This window comes from Eucalyptus grandis, chromosome 6 (genome assembly GCF_016545825.1).
Source record: "Eucalyptus grandis isolate ANBG69807.140 chromosome 6, ASM1654582v1, whole genome shotgun sequence".
Lineage (NCBI taxonomy): Eukaryota > Viridiplantae > Streptophyta > Magnoliopsida > Myrtales > Myrtaceae > Eucalyptus > Eucalyptus grandis.
The window spans coordinates 3,488,155-3,508,896 of NC_052617.1; the positions used below are offsets into that span (position 1 = coordinate 3,488,155).

Consider the following 20,742-nt stretch of genomic DNA (forward strand, 5'->3'; position numbering starts at 1 on the left):
AATTACTTAATTGCACTAATTTGATAAATTTTAAGGTTTTTTTCTTTAGTCTGTGATAAGTTTTAAGATTAGTTTGCACTTTTTTAAAAATTTTAACTCAATTACACTTTGCAGTGCATTTCTCTCTTAAAATAAAAAGCATCCTCTCCACGTTCTTATCACCAAGTCAAAAGCGCCCAAGAGAATATACCACCTACGATAATTTTTAAACATTTCAAGTGTCGGTAACGAACTTTTTTTTCTTTGGCGGTAGCATACTTTTTTTTTTTTTTTTTTCAAGGCGGTAGCATACTTGATTAATGAAGACTATTGGGGTTAATTTGTGGTCAATGGGACCCATGTCTCTTAAAATAGACCAAACCACTCTCTCTTTTTATAGGAAATTGGAAAATTTGTTAGCGTGGGGGGGCTACCGTGTCTCTTGGACAACCCCCTTTTTGGTCTTAATTAATCATATGATGGGATGAGACATTGCACACAACACCTAGTTTTCTAAGTCGCAATCAAAACCCAAAGACAAGCGAAATGATCATGGCGGAGCTGTCATCCATCATATGCATCTTCTCCCGTCGTCCGTTTGAATGTTCTGTTGAGTGACGCCTTCTCTGAACTTTCTTCAACGTCGATTCTGTTGACCTTCCTTTTTTCTCCTTTTCTTTTTTCATTTTCTCAAAGAAAAAAAATATATATATGAAGGACCATGTGATGTGAACGTATATGTCCTGTGACGAAGGCATAATGTGCAACCGAGACGTTTCCAGCTCTTACAAGCAACAGGCTAATCACCGGCAAAGAAAAGTTAAGTATAAATTCAACGGTGTGGTTGGATAGAAAGTCTTTTGAGTCATTTTTCTTGGCGAGGCGCTATTTCTGCCATTGATTGGTTCCTAATACAAGAGGAAAAGTACAAAAAAAGTTCTAAATCTATTATATTGCTACAGAAAAAAATCCTAAACCTATTTCATTTTTTGTGGCCAAGACATCAACCATAGGCCATAGGAGGGAAAAAAATGGGAAAGGAAAAAAAGGCAAAGAAGAAAAAGAAAAAAAGGAAAATATTAATAAAAAGTCAATAAGTTATTAAAAAATTTTAAACAATTGTCCACGGTGGACATTTATGTCAACAATTTTCAACCTAAGATGGCTAGATGGACTCAATTGGTATCACTATGAAAATGTTTAAGACTAAATTGGTCTAATTGAAAATTTTATTATTGAATTATACTAATATAATAGGCTTAAAAAAATTGGGTACTTTTCCCCAAATATTAGTGTAAGAAGAAAGAACACCCGGCTAAATTTTCAATGAAATTTTCCACTTCAACTAATCATGACTAATGAAAAAAAAAAAAATCTATTCCAAAAGCTTAACTATAATTGAAAATGCGAATATTCCAACACATCCTCCATCGACTAAGTACAGGACCCAACAGCAATCGTGCTTTCAATCGGTGAATCTGCTCTTTTGCTTGGTACTCGACTCCAGCTGCGATTGTGTACGAGAGTGAGAGCGACGGATGCGTCGAGTGCCATCCAATTTGGTTCAGCCATTTTCGGGGCCAGGGGTGTGTAAGCCGCAGCAGATTCTCAGTAGTCGTTTCGTTGAAAACACCAGCAATGGTCATGTAATCGAAGATTATACGAAAAGTCAGCCAGGAACAAACGCACCACAGAAAAAGGGAGAATGGCGGAGGGTGGGAAGAAGATGGAGTTGGTGAAGAAGGGAAGAGCGGCGGCGGAGATTGCGCGCAAAACGTTGGAGGGCCAACGACAGATGCGCGGCCGGCTGCGGTGGCCAGCCTGTCTTGACCTTGTCCTGCTGATCGCCTCTCCTCCACGCGTCCTCGCCCTGCTGCTCCTGCCTTTCTTTTCATTTCCGGGACTTAGTATAATGGGTGCTGTCATTAAATAAGGATCTTTGGTATTTATTTAGTCGCAAATCTGCTTGATTGTGATTTCTATACCTTTTCAGTGTAGTGCGATCCACTGGACCAATCAATGTAGTCTACATCTCGCCTAATCTTTTTTTTTCCTTCTTCCATCTTGATACAATTGCAATTATTAGATCATCGAACTCTAGTCTGATTGAAATTATTCGAGATAAAAATAGTAAAAAAAAAAGGAAGAATAATGCCTTTTGTTCTTTGCTTCGTGAAATTTAGGATATGTTTATTTAGCTAATTAAGATTTCTTGTAATTCGGTTTTCATATTTTCACGGATTTAAAAACCATTGGCAATAAAGAAAATGCCCACATCGAAAAAGGAGGAAAACGCATCTAATAGAATACAACTCATTTTGTCCATCCAGACGCTTACACAAAGGACCATCGATCAAGATGTTCTTTTTGTCTATTGTTTTCATTCTTCGCTGCAGCATTTGAATCCTATTATCGTTTCATCTTTTTGGGACCAACTTCAAAAATCAGCTTCAAATATTTCACGGAAATAAGACGCTGAATTAAATCACTGTAATTTCTAAGCAACATGTCGGGATCTGTTGTAATTTACCGGTGCTTTTTTTTTTATTACATTTTTTATTCACTTTATTTTGTGTGTTTGGGTAGAATGCGATAGAGATTTGAGTTCGTAGCTTTCTAGAACATACAGTCAAATCAAGCACGAAAGTTGTTTGTCAAAATGTCAAAACTAGCTATTGTTGGCTTAAAAATTTTGCGGTCCATATATTTTCGTTGTCGTCTATTAACCTTTTTATAATTTTTTTTTTCTAGACTTTCTCCATCTTTTTGATGAAGAAATTGAAAACTCATATGTCAAGTTGTCCAGGTCCATCATCCGATACTATATATGGGGCGGAACTACCTCAATACATATGATTTAAAATAATGAAAAGTCAGTTTCGAGTTAGTCACCGAATAAGAGAAAACTAATGATTTTTGCTTGAAACCGATTTCAGTGTAAAACGTTGTCCTTAGACATGAATTTTTTTGCAAAACAAACGCTTCCATAGTTATAATAGCAAATCATCAGTGCCATTGACATCCTTCAAGCCAATTATCCTCCGTCAAGGTTTCATCAATGAACACCATTAAAAATCCGCATACATAGACAAAAGAAGGCAAACGGTATTGAGATGATATTCACGTAGCTTAAGTGAAATAAAAATGATGTCTTTTTGACTAAAAACAGTATGATATAACTTCAATGGAAGGTAAATGTATCATATTAATAGAAGTTTGGAGTTGTTAATATTATAAGAAAAAAATTGGCGTAAATATATCACAATGGATATAATTCAAGGTTTTTGATGTCACAAATAAAATTTTAGAATAAATGTGTAACAGTGGATATAATTTAGAATTTTTTGTGGCTTTTTCCTTTAGTTATTTGCAAACCTAAGAAATCCTAAGGCACCATGAAGTTTTATGTAGATATGTAATTTGTTGGATCCGTTTTATAATAATTCTTAGAATTGTTAGGTTAGTTTATGATTGTCCGATGATCCAATATAGTCTTTTAGCTCTACAAATAATGTTGACATGGACATGTGACTTACGTTAGAAAGTCCTACAAAAAATTATATAGTGTAATAGATATATCTTAATTAGTCTTGAGCTTATTTGCTTGAGTTTTTTTAGTAAATATAGGTCTAGTCAAAATGTCAATGATTCGAACTTGAGCTTCTCTTAGTGGTCCCCCTATATGAACATATCAAGCTTTTATTGCGCATCACAACATATGGCATCAGAGTTGACGATTAATTTGTAGATCTAATCTGTTTCGGTATGTATTGAATATCTTAATGAGAAAATCTCATGATCAATGCTAATTTCACAAGGCAAACTACTTTTGAGGTATTTTGGCGAGAACATACCATGGATAGTTGATTTGGAAACACAAGTTGCAGACCATAGGTCAAAACAGGTATTGGGCTATAAAAATGCGATCTTGAGTTAACACTTAATGGTGATTGTTGTGCATAGTTTATCATAAGGACGTAGAGATTCAAGTCAATAAAGGTCAACACAGAAGGATACCGACATCAGGGGCAACATGCCCAACATTGCAGTTCGGATGCATTAAGTAAAACTTATCGAGATGCACATATGAATTGTATTAGAGAAGTCATATATTAAGATTCGGCATTGTGCAGAGCAGTTAATATATTGATCTAAGTCCAATGGAATAAGTTAATGGGATCAGATGGATGGATGAGACGTATGATCCAGCTATGGAATCGAATTCCATTGGTCATTCAGCAATTCTCCATTCTTATGTCCCTTTCTATTTTTGACATCCAAAACCATAGAGAATCCAAGTAAAAAAAGGAATGGCGCTCTTGGTTAACATGGTGGCAGTGGGAATCGACGACTTCTCTCGATTTCACGCGTCGATATCTCCAATTTTGAAACACAAGCCTCGGAAAAGGACAAAGCCCACCTTCGTCAACAACAGCAACCCATCCAGCTCCACGCTCCCCCTGCTGGACATTTCGCTCCCTCAAGTCTTGCCCCGCATAATACACTCGTTTAGCTGTCGCGTATGGGGACGAGATTTGGCAAACCACGTCAAATTTTTTTTATCAAATTGGTAGCTTAGCGATCTCGCCATGAAATTCAAGAGGTTTCCTTTTGACATTCATTGTGAAAACGATCAAATCCGCGTGTGGAGACTGGAGAGAGAGAGAGAGGGAGGGATGGATGGATGGATGAGACATTGACATCGACAGACAACGTGCGTGCTTTCCTTCCTTCCTCGTCGGGACATTTCGTTTCCTTTTAATTTTAAAAACTTCCGGAATCAAAATCAAAGACGTGTTGAGCTGTTACCACTTGGACTCTCTGTCTCTGTTTTCTCTCTCTCTCTCTCTCTCTCTCCTCTGCCTCCCTCCCTTATTACGTTCCTCCAGTTCTCGCACTTCTTCCTCAGAGCTGTAATTGATTGAGCGATGAGTCCTTTGGCGCTCCGTTGCCTCCTCCTCGTTCACGGCTCATGAATACCCCCTCTCTCCACGTCGTCCATCATTTTCTTCTCTAATCCTCATTGGCATTAGCATTTTGATCTGATAAAAGCCACTTGGTCGCAACACGTTCGGTGTTTCTTGGCTCGCCTTCCCTGGAGTGAATCTTCTACGAAAGCTGAAAGCTTGGCCTTTCCTGCGAAGTGGGTGTGCTTCAAGAATCGAGATTCGAGAAAATCAAGACTTAAAAATGGCACCTTCGCTCGATTCGTGGGCAAAACAGAACGTTCACAAGGGCACCCCCGTCGTCGTCAAGATGGAGAACCTGAACTGGTCCATGCTCGAGCTGGAGAGCCCGTCGGACGAGGACATCTTCCCCGCCGGCGCCCCCGCCGCCGGCGAGGGGGCGGCGCCGGAGCGGACGCGCAACAAGAACGCGAAGCAGCTCACGTGGGTCCTGCTCCTCAGGGCCCACAGGGCCGCCGGCTGCCTGGCCTCCATGGCCGCCGCCTTCCTCGGCCTCGCCTCCGCCGTCAGGCGCCGCGTGGCCGCCGGCAGGACGGACAACGACGTCAGCGAGGCTTCTCGTCTCGGCGGGGGAGTGAGAGAGAGCCCCACTCTCAAGGCCAGGTTCTATACTTGCACAAAAGTGTTCCTTTGGCTGTCCATTGTCCTGTTAGGGTTTGAAGTGGCTGCTTACTTCAAGGGTTGGCACTATGGTGCGCACAATGTCGAGTTGCAACACCTGTTGGCAACTTCTTTCTCAGTTAAGGGTGTTTTCGATCGGTTGTATTCGAAGTGGGTTTCGATCCGGGTGGAATATCTTGCTCCTCCATTGCAGTTCTTGGCCAATGCTTGCATAGTGCTCTTCCTTATCCAGAGCTTGGACAGGCTTGTCCTGTGTTTGGGTTGTTTCTGGATCAAATTCAAAAACATCAAGCCGATCCCAAAGGAGGACGCCTCAGTCGATGTCGAATCCGGCGAGAAGGGATACTTCCCTATGGTCCTAGTGCAACTCCCCATGTGCAATGAAAAGGAGGTAAAAATTGAAACCACCCCATTTCTTGTCATTTGTGTGTTTGAGTACATCGATTTCCAAATGAATCTGTCGTGGCATTAATCAAGAAATAGTGAGCTTGATCTGATGTGGAAATTCTTAATCTATCCATCAGGTGTATCAGCAGTCAATTGCGGCTGTCTGCAACTTGGACTGGCCGAAATCGAAGTTGCTGATTCAAGTCCTCGATGATTCTGACGATCCCACTGCACAGTCGCTGATTAAAGAGGAAGTGAACAAGTGGCAGCAAGAAGGTGCTCGCATCGTGTATCGGCATAGGGTAATTAGAGAAGGATACAAAGCTGGTAATCTCAAGTCAGCTATGAATTGCAGCTACGTCAAAGAGTATGAGTTTGTCAGTATCTTTGATGCTGATTTTCAGCCCGCCCCTGACTTCCTAAAGAGAACAGTTCCTCATTTTAAGGTACTTTTTAGTAATTTCATGTGGCAGATTTGTCTTATGTGTGTCGAGAATGCATACTTTCAGAATTTTGCTGCTTACACGTACTAAAGGAAATGAAGATTCTGGGGTTGAGTTGTTCATCTGCAATTTTGCATTCCGATGATGTTAAAATTGCAATCTGGTGATAATGCAGGATAATGACGAGCTAGGCTTGGTTCAAGCGAGATGGTCATTTGTGAACAAGGATGAGAACCTCCTAACTAGGCTCCAGCACATTAATCTGGCTTTCCACTTTGAGGTGGAGCAGCAAGTGAATGGTGTCTTCTTAAATTTCTTCGGTTTCAATGGAACTGCTGGCGTGTGGAGGATTAAGGCTTTGGAGGATTCTGGGGGGTGGTTGGAGAGGACGACCGTCGAGGACATGGACATTGCAGTTCGGGCTCATCTTCATGGGTGGAAATTTATTTTTCTCAATGATGTTGAGGTACTTATCTGGTTAATGGGCAGAAATTGGGAACATTCTTAATATTATAGCTTTTATGACATCAAAATATGTTTGTTTCCTCGACAAGCTGAGCCAGGATTTGTAGTGTTCATGGAAATTTCATGTTGTCTTGACCAGGCCCAATGCGAATTACCGGAGTCTTATGAAGCATACAGGAAGCAGCAACATAGATGGCATTCTGGGCCGATGCAATTGTTTCGCCTCTGCTTGCCGGCCATAATCAAATCCAAGGTGCTTACTTACTTCAGCACAACAATTGCAAAATGCAAAAACCCACTTAAAAAGTTGCTGAGGACTAACTTGGTATTTGTTCTTACGTGTTTCTTGGTAATTGCAGATCAGCATTTGGAAGAAATTCAATTTGATCTTCCTCTTTTTCCTTCTGAGGAAGCTGATATTGCCGTTTTATTCCTTCACTCTTTTCTGTATAATCCTTCCCATGACAATGTTCGTTCCCGAGGCCGAGCTCCCAGCATGGGTCGTCTGCTACATTCCAGCGACCATGTCTTTTCTCAACATACTACCAGCACCCAAATCCTTCCCCTTTATTGTCCCTTACCTTCTCTTTGAGAACACCATGTCTGTGACCAAGTTCAACGCGATGATCTCAGGGCTGTTCCAGCTTGGTAGTGCATATGAGTGGGTCGTTACCAAGAAATCAGGCCGTTCCTCAGAGGGCGATCTCTTGTCTTTGGTCGAGAAAGAGACGAAGCACAAAAGGGGCAATTCTGCTCCTGATCTCGAGGCCCTGAAGGAGGAAATCAGCAGGCAAGAGAAGAAGGCATCTCGGAAGAAGAAGCACAACCGAATATATACCAAGGAGCTTACTTTAGCATTCCTCCTCCTCACGGCTTCAGCCAGAAGCCTCCTATCCGCTCAGGGTGTCCACTTTTACTTCCTGTTGTTCCAGGGGATATCATTCTTGCTGGTCGGTCTGGATTTAATCGGCGAGCAGGTGGAGTGAAGTGAAGAGGTAATGCTATTTAGGGTGTATAGCTAGTATATAAAGCACCGCAAATCTGGAGATGAGAGAGTGGCTGCAAGTGATAAACAGATAGAGTTCTATCTGCGCTAGCAAGTCTCGAAGTTGCTGCCTGCTGCATTTGTTGTCTCTGCAACACTCTCACCAATCCAGCCGGAACGTTATAAGTTACCTTGATAGAAGAACAAAGTCACCATCAAAGAAAGTGAGGAGGCACAGAAGAAAACTGGCAATGCTCCTCAATAAGTATGATGTTCATACCACATGTTCTTTTTCTTTTTGCTCTTATGTTTCTTCTGAAAATTCTTTTGTTTAGATGCAATTTTTTCTTTGGTTGGAAGAAATGTAGATCCAAATGTCAATTTTTTCTTTGACAGAAATAAGCATTCGACATAAGATTCAATGTTCCTCTGCTTTCGGTTTGATCATTGGTATACGAGGACTTACGGCATGTTGATACGAGGATGATGATATTATAGTACAGCTTTGTTCTTTTCCTCTTTAATTCCACCAGTTTGAGATGCGCATGGGCAATAAGTGAGCTCAGAGTTTGAAAGATTCTGGAAGTTTCATAGTTCAAAGGGAAAAGCCATTCGTTTTCCCACTCGTCCTTTTTGGCTTTGCTGGATTCAGCCGGAAAGAAACAGAAGAATAACTTCCAAGATCAGTGGGAACAGAGCATCATTTGACAACTAATGACATCATGAAGTGATTCGACCAGGAAAAAGAAAAAGACACCGTGAAGTGAGAAAGGGAAAGGGCAGAAAATAGTAAAAAAACTGCGAATGCTCCTCAATTAAGTTAAATCACAATCTGTTAAGATTGATAAAAGAGGAAAAATATATCCTTGATGTGAATCACCTGATCTAGTAATTTTTATCGATCTTTCTCAAATTGTTGTGTTCAACTTGGAGGAGTTTCTGTATTCATTGCTTTTTTATGATGATCGTCTAAGATTTGATTGCTTTGACAAATTTATTGATCGGATTGTAATTTAAAAGAATATTAATAAAGGACATTCATTGACAGTGTCTCTCTAAAGTTCAATCCCTAATTACTCCTTTTTATATTCAATTCTTTAGTACAAGTTTTTTTTGGGGAATTCTTTGATTAAGTTTGTGAACTCTTTATGATTATAATTTAGATTTAAGATGTGTTAATTAACAAAGATTACTGATAAGGTCTATACTCATTATAGAAAATCCTCTATAGAAATTGGCCCGAGCACATTAGCAAGCAGAAAGAGGATATGAAGTTTGTATAAACACAAAGGGAAAATAACTTAAGGGGGTGGAATAAAACATCATTATTTTGATTAAAACAGACGATATTATATTTTCAATTCAACAAATATCAAGTTTCACCAAATTAGTTCTCTCAAGGTTATTTCATCAACTCAAAAAGTTACGGAGTGTTATAACCACATATATGGCGAAACTAGCATGAACCTTCTTTTTCTCTTAACCTTTTTGGTTTAAAGGTGGGATTTGATGGGTTATCATTGAACAAGTGACTTGATTAGATCTTTATTCATTGCCTATTTGTTAGCCAAAAGGGAGACTGAAAGCCAATACCTTTACATCATCACTAGATATGTAATATCTCATTGGAAGCCTATTCTGTTCTTTTTGTATCACTACATGGTTCGTATCATATTCCCATTACTTTTTCAGGGCTACAGTGTCCATTCAAGAAGGCTTTTGAAATGTAATGGACTTGAAATCGTAGGCTGCAAGATGACGCAAGTACTTACGAATCGGATTTCAGGCATCACAGGTCGAGTGCCTGCCGGATAACGACAATGCAAGTAAAAAAAACAGAGGTTAACTGTTCAATCGTGTCCGCTATAGGAGGCAAGCAACATGGGGACTGCCTCACGTCTGGCATCTGCTGACTCCACCACAGATCTGGGCTGACGGATAATTGTGGTTTCGAGGTACCTGAGCCCATTCCTTGGTATGGCTTCTCCAATGTCACTGTCTTCCTCATTGAGCACCAAATTTACACGGCATTCTCACCTTTTGAAGCTTATTCTATTCCTCTTTAGCTCCAACATATAGCTGAAGAAATGCTGTAAATTCATTACCAAAAAAGAGAACAACCCTTTCAAATTTGCTGGCAAACTGCCTTCCTTGTGATATTTCATCGGGACATTGTGATATTTGATCGAGACAGAGATAGTGTCACTGTGATTGATTCCTCTCTTAAAGTGATTCGTAACAGTTCTTGGTTTTCGTGTCCTTGGAGTGTCCGACATAATAAAGATTGTGGATCCCTTCATGAGTTGATACGAAGCAGTGCCGATGAATATTATGGCAACCCGAAATAATTACTTTTTTCTTCAACAGAATGTTAGATGCAAGAGGACATTGCAGATTTCGGAGCATCCACATGCTCAATGGACTTTTGTCTTTCACGATACACATTGTTACTTGATTATCATAAGCAATCTTGAGGAGAAGCCTGCCTGCTTTTCTCCTCTCTCTGCATCTTAATTACCGCCCATTTCAAATTTCCAAACTTAACAACAGTTTCTTAATCCATATGCTGATGGAAGGGCCATTAAAAGTTCAGATGCATAGCTGGTTAATCTACAAAATTCAGGATTGTGATCAGAAATATCAGAAACATATCCTTTTCCTTGATCAACTTAATAAAAAACCTTGCCTGCCTTCACAATGCCCTTTAGGAATCCAGAACACCACCAAAGAAAAAAAGCACATTGCGGATAGAGAATTCGTCAGTGCTGTCTAAATATACAAAAATATGTTAGCACTTCCGAGCATCCTCTTCGATTAAAAATCCGAAGAGTAAACCAGTTTGTTTCACCATCTATACAACTCTACATTTCTCTTTACTTAGGAAAAACCAACTCTATTTTCTCCTCCAAATCAGTCAGATACAGTTAGCCTAATTCTCCAGGTTTCCAGTTTTGAGTCGGTTGAACAAAGACCCTTCTCTGAAAAATTCATCTCTCTGACTTTAAGCGCCCTGCCAAGTGCCAAACAGGAAAATTGTCAATGGTAAAGCAAAGCCAGTGGAGTTTGTGGTAGCATTAGATGATCTTCTTCCGGTTACCATTTAGACCCAAACTGTCAACTCCTGAACTGGAAAGGAAGTGCGATTGACACTGTGTTTGTAGCTCACTCTCACAAAAAGCCTGATGTAAAGAACATAGCAATTATTAATAGTCCTAGCGTAATTGAAAAACATGGGATGGAGATGGCCTAGATAGGTGATCGATCCTTTTTAGAGACCTGTGTTAATGGAGGATAATGATGATTCGAGCTCGGGAGGCTTGGAAAAGCTTCTGGGAAAAATCCTTTTGTATAAGGAGAAGAACAGGCAATTCCACGCTCGGTATCCATGATAGTTGCAGAGCTGCCCGGTGAGCAGAATATCTTTGCGAGATGAAAAAGTAAAACTTAGATTACCAACTATACATGCCAAAAATACTTAAGGCCCGAATTTTAGTCTTTCAGCATCATGTTGACTTACATCTTTGGAAAGTATCCTCTCCAAGTTAATGCTCAGCTCTGGACTGACAGCAGCAAGTTTCATGGACAAGAACTGCAAAAGAGACTAACATCATCACTGGACATTTAATTCGATTTGGTCTGCTCAATAGTCAGATCTTAATACTTAGCATTAATGGGAGAATGAGACTGCATATTCAGATAGAAAAAACGATAGCCCCAATGAAAACCCGAAGAATACAACCACATGGCCTCATCTGATCGCCATTTTTGGTGTAGAAAAAATCGACTTGATGTCAAGATCACACAAAAATTACTCTACAGAGAAACTCACCTTCCACTCAGATCTTTTACATTCATTTAATACAAAGGATAATATCATCGAATAGCACATTACACCATTCAATGGATTTGTTTTAAAAGGTGCATGGTGTCAAACTCATTCAGGACTTAAAGACACAATACGTATACCAGAATAAGAAAACAGTTGGCGTACCTCAACCTGCTGTTGCAGCGACTGCACATAGTTAATAATCTCATCAAGCATTACCGCTTTTCCTGTGATCTGTGGCAAGTGAAACCCCCCCGGATGACTAACCATCTCGAGTAAGCAAGATAAGTACCTCAGAAAAGTAGAGCGATTCGATTACCTTGTTGCATCCGGGGACGAGTTCTTGAAGCATTCTCATCCGCTCACTAATTTTCTCTCTTCTCACCTGAAAGCAGAATGACACTAGTAGGTCCAAGGCATTCAAAAAACGTAGCATTTCAGACATTTGGGCAACGAAAGGCTTACCCTCTCCGCAAGGCTGTGACTGTTTGTAGCTTGGCCTCTGCGCGCTCGCACATGAATATAGTTCTCCTTCGGAGCTTCAACATTGTCTCTCACTTGTTTACCAGTTTGTTTGCCCTGAGAATTAGGATGCAAAGTCTGCTCATTCTTCTGTTTCTTCTCGTCCCATTCCTTCGGGACATCTGAGATCACCCTAGAAGGATCCCTTTTCACCTCCTATCCCAGATTTAACAAACAAAGGGTAACTTGTTAGACCGAGTCATTTGCACATAACAGGACATCAACAAGGAAAAATCAAATGTTCATACTTTTTCACATTAACTACAGATGACAGACCTTACTATCATAAATGGTATCGTGAGCCGGCGCATTTTTTCTTCTCTTGACGCTCGGTGATGATCCCTCCCCGTCCTCTTCGATCCGGCAGTCCTGGGACAGTTTATTGTTAGCCGAGGCCCCTTCACTACCATCATGATCATCCTCCCTTTGAGAGCCGTAGTTAGGAGGACACCCAGAGTTAGCAATGTCAGGCAGCCCAAAGTAGCCGACCGCATCCAGGTAACTCCGGCTTTCTGAGCAGGGGAGCCGTTCAAATGAGACCTGCTCGGTCAATGCCGATAGATTGTGACCGAGCGGAGGAGGAAAGTCGCCACCACTTCTTTGATTTTCCATGATGCCGGGGTGTGAAGAAAAGGGGAAGCCAGAGGCCATTGAAGGATTTGCAAAACGGTAACTCTGAGTTAGGGACACGAGTGGATCCCAACCAGAGCTAACGAAAGGGTTGATTGCCATTCCTGAGAATTCCTCCCGGACTGAACTGGGAGTCACCCCAGAGTGTGGAAAATTCAAGAAATTATCACCCCCATGTCTGAACCCGACATCACCACCGTCACAGCCTTCCATCTTCAGAATTGAGACACAATAACCCAGGAACTGAAGCAGGTCTTTTCAACCAATTTCAATAAACCAGCAAAGGTTACCATAAACTAGGACTCGAGGATATATAAGACCCAGAGAAGGTGAAGAAGAGTGAAAAGGTATAAAGTTAGTTTGACCAAAACCAGCTGTTGATATCTTGCAGGACTCAACAAGGAACACAATGGACTTTGTCAGCTTTATAGTACCGGAGTTTGGTAAAGCAAAAGAAGTCTCTTATTTGCAGCATCCCACGAAGCACGTAGTGAAAAAAAAAAAGGACATATCCTATCAATCAGGAATAGAATCTACACAGAGTACCAGCTATTTTTCCCTCTTTTTCAAAAACTTCTCATTGAGCCTACTCTTATGCCAAAGAAGCAATGACAGAGAATGCTCCTGTCCTTAATAATTATAGACGAGAAAGTGAACCCCGTAAAAGCAGAAAGTAAAATTTGGAAGAGCAAGCAATACTAGTCCCAGAGAGTCAGAGACAGCTCTAGACCAACCAAAAAAGAAAGCAGATTCCCTTTTCTCTCAATTGAAAAATAATTAATACGTCCAACACTTCATTGGCCAGAGTCATTAAAGTAACGAGTATGAAATGTTGTTGACTACAGTACACCCAAACTGGGACAGAGCCACTTCAACTATTGGAGGTGGAAATTGGTGCTAGGGGCTCGGGAGGGAAAGGCTCATCGAAGGCAGTGACAAGCTGAAGTATCGAAGCAATACCAAAAACAACACCAACACTAGCAAAAAAGGGCAAGTTCTGCAGATACCCTTTTGAGATATTCCCAGATGGGTACCTAAAAAGGCCCAAAAAGCATCCAATACTGCGTGGATTGTATCACGTAAGGACTGAAATTATTCAGTCTTTCGGCTCACGGACCTCCTAATAAGGAAGCGCATCTAGTGCCTTGATCTAAATCTCCAAGAAGAGACCCACATCACTAAAAATAGCACAGCAAGAATCAAGTTCCAAACTTCTGTTGATCACTAACAGTGCGACAGCACCACAAAAGGTGAAGAGTGACCAACCACTAGTGAAAGAAAAAGTGCTCGTAAGAGTTGAGATGATCTCCTACCTGCCCAGGCAAAGAGGTGACGTGTGAATTTAAAACAGAGACTTTAACTACTGCTAACTGCTCCTGCAGGCCAAATTATTATTACCAGATCTTAATCACTTTTTTCAAACCAGTTGCTCGAGCTTTTCTTTTGCTTTATCTCAGACAGAACTACAAGATAGCTGGATAGGTGCTTCTCTTCAAGGCCAAGCCAAGCTAGCTTTGCTTGCTTGCTTGACATGCTTTTTCTTTTTTCTTTTTTACTGACACAATCTGCCAACTATTCCAACACATCTACCTTTGCTGTTACACACTCAATTCTTTTTTTCTTCTTTTTTTTGTGTAAGTGCCAACTAACCTACTTCATCTTTCTGGTTTACAACACTCATTATGCACCTAAGCTCCATGATTCCCCATGTGCCCTATTGTTCCATCTATGGCACAAGGGTTTATGATGGCCCCCACCAGATCCTTCCTTCCATACCAATCAAGATGTGGATGTATGCATGTCCTGATGATTTTAGAATTAGGACAAGCCTGGTGATATTTAAACTTTAATCTGTAAAAACATCTAATAGGAAGCTCCTCTCGAAGAATAGAACTTGTGGGAGTGTGCAAAAGGTGGCAATGCCCGGTGGACCAAGTATGACAAATGAGGTAGATCACAAAATCAAGAGGCGCATAAGATCCATCAGCATGCTAACAACATCGATCTTGATCTTATGAGTTTATTCAAGATATGCAAATTGATCCGGTTTACCCTCATCGAGATTTTGGCAAGATTTTCAGGACGACGTGTCATGATTTCATGAGCTAGACGGAAATAAGTTTACATGCAATTTTCTGTCCCTCTATATGATATTAAAATCCATTCAGATATCTGCATTACACATACAAGGTCTCTGATGAGAGGAGAATGCTGGACAAGTGTAAGGTGTGGACAGGATTAGAAAAAAAGAAAAAAAAAAAAAAAGGACAATCACCTAATCTTATGCAGAATGCAGACTATGATGACCCCCCTTTTATTTTTTTTTAAATTATCCCAGCACAGTTGTTTAATGAATTAATTACAGTTACAGCTGCAATGGCTTTCCTTTCTTTTCGCAAAGAAATGGGTGGCTTTGTCCGGGAGGAACAGATGGAATAATGGAATCCACCATTTGAATGACCCTCTTGTCCCCGTACGATCTCCACCAGCTGTAGCACGTTCGACATCCCCATCCAGACCAACTAACCTGGTCAAAGCCAAATTGTCCTCAGTCGACGCGAAGCTCTCGGACGGGATTATGCAGGACAAGATGAGATCCTGCGACATCAACGGCATAATTAATTCGCGTGGAGACTCTCTCTCTCTCTCTCTCTCTTTCTATCTCTCTTTCTCTGTGTAATCATTATCGACCGTGGGGGTGCGGGGAGGTGTAGTGCAGTGTAATGCAAAACATGCCTCGAGAAGCGTTGAAGAAACACTTGCTCTCATTTGCTGGTGAAACCATAATTGTCATACCAGGTTGTAGTCCAATTTTTGGTTCGTTGATTCACTCGCAATTTCAACTTTTTCGTCTGACAGGTATCGAGTTTATGATGCGGTTTCCAATATGCTGGAGACCCTCTTTGCTACATGCTGGAGTCTTGTTATTTTTCAACTCGTTTGGAGGGGTCGGCCATCTGTTGGTCGACCCAAAAAAAGTCCGAATGAATCATGACTTTTTATCGAGTCTGATGATTAAACATGTTGAATTTAATGAAAACAAAGGATTTTAGGAAATATACTTGTTTCGTTTGTTGAGCTAAAATTGGAAACCCTCCAAATAATTTGGTGTAGGGCCTTGAAATTTCAAAGCTAGATAGTCAAGCGTGTACTCCCTAAGTTTTCAAAATCTTCCTCAATCTTAATTCCAAGCAACATACAAAGTTGGTCAGTTTTGAAAGTTAAAATAGAGTCTTCACTAATTTTATCTAATGAGGGTGCAGACGGGTTGGACAAGCTTGTCTCAAAGAATTTTTTACCCAAGCCAAACGAACGTGATTGGATAAAATAAAAATGTCATGAACTAAAATTACTTGGTTTTGTTTGCATTGATACAAGATTTTAACCCGAATTTTTTTTTTTTTTTTTTTGCAATTAGTTTTTCAAAGATGTTATATGTTATAAAATGTCAAGACTCAAATATACAATTAACAAACAACTAACGTAAATTTAGTTAACTTAGCAAAGTTCATCTAATGAATAAAACTCGGGCATTTTAAATTTAAAAGAACGTAACTTTTTATGGCCCATTTTAAGTTTGGTGGATAATTTATTATTTATTATAACTTTATGAGGTTTATAGATAACAAATAACTAACCTATTAGCAAAATGATTAATTTTTAGCGTCTTTGAAAAGGTCGAAATTTCATAAAATAAACTGGAGTTACACCACCAACAAAAATTGTATGTGTTCCCTCGGATCAAAACCTCATTTATTTACTTTATACTGATTTTTTTTTGTTGAAAATTTATACTAATTCACGGGTCTAATACCCTAAAAATCTCAAACAGTAACTCCAGTTTCAATTTTATTCTATTTTGTGTCTCATAAGAAACCCCTCAACTTTTGGTCCCATTTCAATTCTATTATGATCCGACCAAAAAAAAAAAAAAAAATTCTATTATGAACTTTTTTTTGTCTCATAAAAAAACACCAACTTTAAGTTTAATGTCAGTTCTATCTTGAACTTCTTTTTTTCATTAACCCTTGTATAAAACTACCCTTACTATTATGGCATTTACACGTTATTGCTCTAGTTTTTCCCCAAATTTCTTATTCAAGAAAATATATTTTAAAGATGAATTTCTATGTCAACCTAAACGACGTCTTATTGTATCTAAAATTTGGCTAAAAACTGGAGCAATTAGAGTTGGCTTTCTTTAATTACTCTTTCTCTTAAGAGAGATTTCCTTCCATCTCACTTGAGAATCTTCGATTTTATGCTCATTCTTCAATTTCCCATGCTCAAGAATCTTCCATCTCTGACAATATAAGAGCTTGCCTCGAGACACTCGCCTCAGGACGCTCAAACAGCTCATATTCGGGAGTTTTCCATCTCTCGATTTTCAAGAAAAGTCTTAGACAAAGGGTTAATGGGGGCATATTTGGAATTCAAGTAAAAGTTAATGATTTTATATGAGATAAATAAAAGTTTAAGATAGAATTTGGATTAGACTTAAAAGTTGAAAATTTTCCAAGGGACAAAGTTAAGGATGGAATTGAGACTGTAGCAAAAGTTGGGATTTTTTAGTATTAGGCCTTGATTTACGTGGTGTTCTTTCCTACAAATAATAATAAAAATATTGCTTAAACCTCTAAGTAAAGTATGTTCAACACATAGCCCCATCCATTAGAATTTAGAAAAATCATGCGATCAATCTTAAACTTATTGTACATGTGATAATTTAATATTAAATTTTTCATTTTGTACATTTAATCTTAATATTTTACGTGAGATTTCAACATAATCATCCCATTCAATTTACATTGTAAATCGCTTACGTGATGATCTGATCATTGCCGGTGATCCTACGCCACGTTAATGATTTTTAATGAAATATGACCAGAAAGATTATGCTAGAATTCCGCATAAAATTTTATGACTAAATTAATAAATTTGTTAAGTTTAGAACTCAATTAATAGATTTATGAATAAAATTTTGACTTCGTCATCGGTTGAATCATTTTTAGAACTTTGAGGAATCAAGATAACAATAACGAATAAATAAATAACATCTTCAAAGGAAACTTTGAACCAGAGCCAATAGTATTGAATAATAATATATCGAAAGGAAAAATCATTGCTTCGACATATTCTACGGGAAGAAAGGAAAAAAAGGAGAAAAAAGAGAAGCTAGATCTTGAGAATGCCACTGGCTCTACATTAGACTATAACATTCCAGAACTGTAATCAATGTTAAGTGCTGCATATTGAAAGAAAAAAGAAGGGTCGAACATCGTACGAATGAACCCGAAACTCCATAAGGTTCCAATGAGGTCGAAGCAAAAGCGGGCAGCATGCGCAGGAGATATCAATCATGATCTCGGCTCTTTGCTTGAGTTTCAAACTGCATAAAAGTCCGGGGAGCATGCACGTACCAGCTAAAAGCTTGTATGTGGAAACTCCAACTCATCATGCACGCCATACACTCGAAAATAAGTGTGCTCAGCATCGGAGCAATCGTGCTCCGAGCCAATCGTATTCTCCAAGTATGAGCAACTTTTCCGGGTTTCGGATGAATGTGAGATGGGAGAAACAGGGCAAACTCGACAGTATAGGTTCAGCACTTTCCGTTTTCCTCTCTCTAACTCTGGGGTTCAAACCGCTGTATTATTATGTTCTTTCGGGCCTGTTGTCAGCACTATTAATTCTTGAGTTTTCGATGATCACACGACATGTATGAAAATGGGGATTGTCATATCCATTGGGGATTAGTCGGATGTCATTACTTGAATAATCTTGCATACCCCCATTGATATAAAAAGCAATTATCTCCCCTCCTTGCTGCACGTTATAAGACGCATGTCCGGTAAAAAAGTGCTTCTTGCGAAGATAAAAAGAAGAAAGACAATACATGATAGGGCCGTGAGCTTACAGCATTAGGCCTGATGGGCCCGATAACCCGATCCGAGGAAAGAAGAAAGGATAAAAAGGCTTAAATCGGTCAAATCACAGGGGTCAACCCAACCCGCCCTTTAAAATAATTCGGGCTTGGCCCAGATTACAGTGTGGATGCTGATGGCTGAAGAAGACTTCGGCTAAGGGGCCTGCTGAGAATGAGATGTCCACAGATTATGCTCCAAGAGTGCCATTTTGCTGACCTCTAGCGAACCCAGGAGCCAAGGAGATGCACTAATAAAATTCCCATTGCCATCCGGTCATTTTAGCTGACCAAAAAAAATTGAAGATCAAGCTCCCAGCAGAGCCAGTGATGGTAAATTAGTCCGACAATGAGGAAAACTAATGCATTAACTCAAGTTTGATACTCATAGTCATACAATGCCCGCCCTACAGATAGCATCAACTCGTGTAGGAAGGTGTATCATAATGCATGTCTCGATCCCATTTCTCGCCATCTTTGCATAACATGCGAGTCTCGTCACCGCAGAGCGCAGGGTAAGACTTTGAGGCGTTACAAAGTACGAGGTGTTCAAACTGCTTATACCCTCATCTTCTGTTATTCAGCTTCATGTGCTATATTTTCAGACTGTTCAGGAGTCTCATTAAAACTTACGATGGAGTTTGGACTTTCGTTCTCTCGAATTGTCATTCTCAGAGACATCCCTTGTGCTGGCTATACAGAATGAATTTACCACTTTCTTTTCTTGCAAGTGATCATGTGCATGCGGTTCTTGTAGCGCATTTCATGGGCGTCCCGAATTCGTCGATCAATCTAAAGTCAAGGCGTCCATTTTGCTACAGATATCAGATTGACTAATTGTGTGTTTCTTTCTTGGTCACGCTACTTGAACTTTTGTAACTGTCAAATACAGCTTTCGAAGGTTTTCCCCATCTTGGGGAAGCAAATTTCCCGTGTGTTGAAAACAATGACAATGAAGACTAAGTCCATCCACCCCCACCAACTAACATCAACTTGTCTTAGCCATGCCCTGTTTGCTTTCCAGACATACTGATGCAGAACGAGTCTGAAAACATTGGCTCATTTTTATTAAGGCTGCAATAATCGCTCCTCTGTTCGCACCGACACCATTCCACCATCCACAGCAACGCCAGCGCACGTCATGCGTCCTTGTTCCTGTCTGTGCTTCATGAATTATCGACTCAGCATTCCGTTTGAGCAGCGGGCAGCCTTGAACTCAAGATAGGAACTTGAAATCACGCACTGAGCTCCGACTTTTCCACAGGCAGTGCAAAAGAAAAGATCCTTTCCTTGTCGTCCATATGGCTTGATATGCTCATATCGATCGCCTGATGTGACTTGCCCTTTAACTTCTACTAACATTTTGTTTTGCCAATGTCCAACCTGTCAAATGACGAGGTGCGTAATCATATTTGTTGACTGCAACTCCATGGATTCGATGGAGTTGACGTTAGTGGCATTGCTTTTCACACTTTAAACAATGCACGGGATGTCCTTTTTCTTTTTGCACTGTTCGCTTTTCCATTAAGTATGCAAAATCTTTTTGACCATCAATCTCCAAAATGTGGCCTTTTTCTTTGTTCTGATGTGTTGGGGTTGTTGATTGTGTTCCCCCTTTATATGATACTGCTTTTTCCTCAGTTCAAACAAGGTCTCGTATGTTGTTTTTCCCTCCTGACTTTTGACATTTGCCCTAAGAATTTCTTCTCCTGAGCAATGACAACATGCAGCATGTGGAAATTTCTTGTATAGTCTGTCCACTAATTACAGAAAGTCTGAACTAACTGTATTATCTCACGTAGAGACCGCGTAGTTTGATGTGATGTAATTGATATACATAAAATTGTCAAATGTCGTTGGTTAAAATGAAAACGATTCAGATGAACACATTAGACAATAATTTCTTGCTTTTCCGTGAGATTTTTCCAAATTTCCAAAGGGTCAAGATTCATAATTGAGTACAAACGTGGATGATAGCTGCGCACGGGCGAGAG

The 20,742-nt window shown here is 39.8% G+C and overlaps 2 protein-coding genes across 2 annotated transcripts; one reads left to right on the forward strand and one right to left on the reverse strand.

Moving 5' to 3' along the window:
* Window positions 1-4,772: 4,772 nt before the first annotated feature.
* On the forward strand, window positions 4,773-8,407 carry LOC104447802 (probable xyloglucan glycosyltransferase 12). Its single transcript, XM_010061518.3, has 5 exons — window positions 4,773-5,958; window positions 6,092-6,400; window positions 6,573-6,863; window positions 7,002-7,115; window positions 7,222-8,407. The coding sequence occupies exons 1-5, from the start codon at window positions 5,170-5,172 to the stop codon at window positions 7,846-7,848; spliced, it is 2,130 nt and encodes a 709-aa protein (XP_010059820.2). The 5' UTR covers window positions 4,773-5,169; the 3' UTR covers window positions 7,849-8,407.
* Window positions 8,408-10,472: 2,065 nt separating this feature from the next.
* LOC104447801 (transcription factor bHLH74) lies at window positions 10,473-14,248 on the reverse strand. The gene is made up of 8 exons (XM_010061517.3): window positions 12,472-14,248; window positions 12,139-12,351; window positions 11,993-12,058; window positions 11,839-11,907; window positions 11,365-11,436; window positions 11,124-11,267; window positions 10,945-11,026; window positions 10,473-10,857 (listed from the first exon to the last, which is right to left on the reverse strand). Exons 1-8 carry the CDS (start codon window positions 13,036-13,038, stop codon window positions 10,835-10,837), a joined length of 1,236 nt encoding a protein of 411 aa, XP_010059819.1. The 5' UTR covers window positions 13,039-14,248; the 3' UTR covers window positions 10,473-10,834.
* Window positions 14,249-20,742: the final 6,494 nt, after the last annotated feature.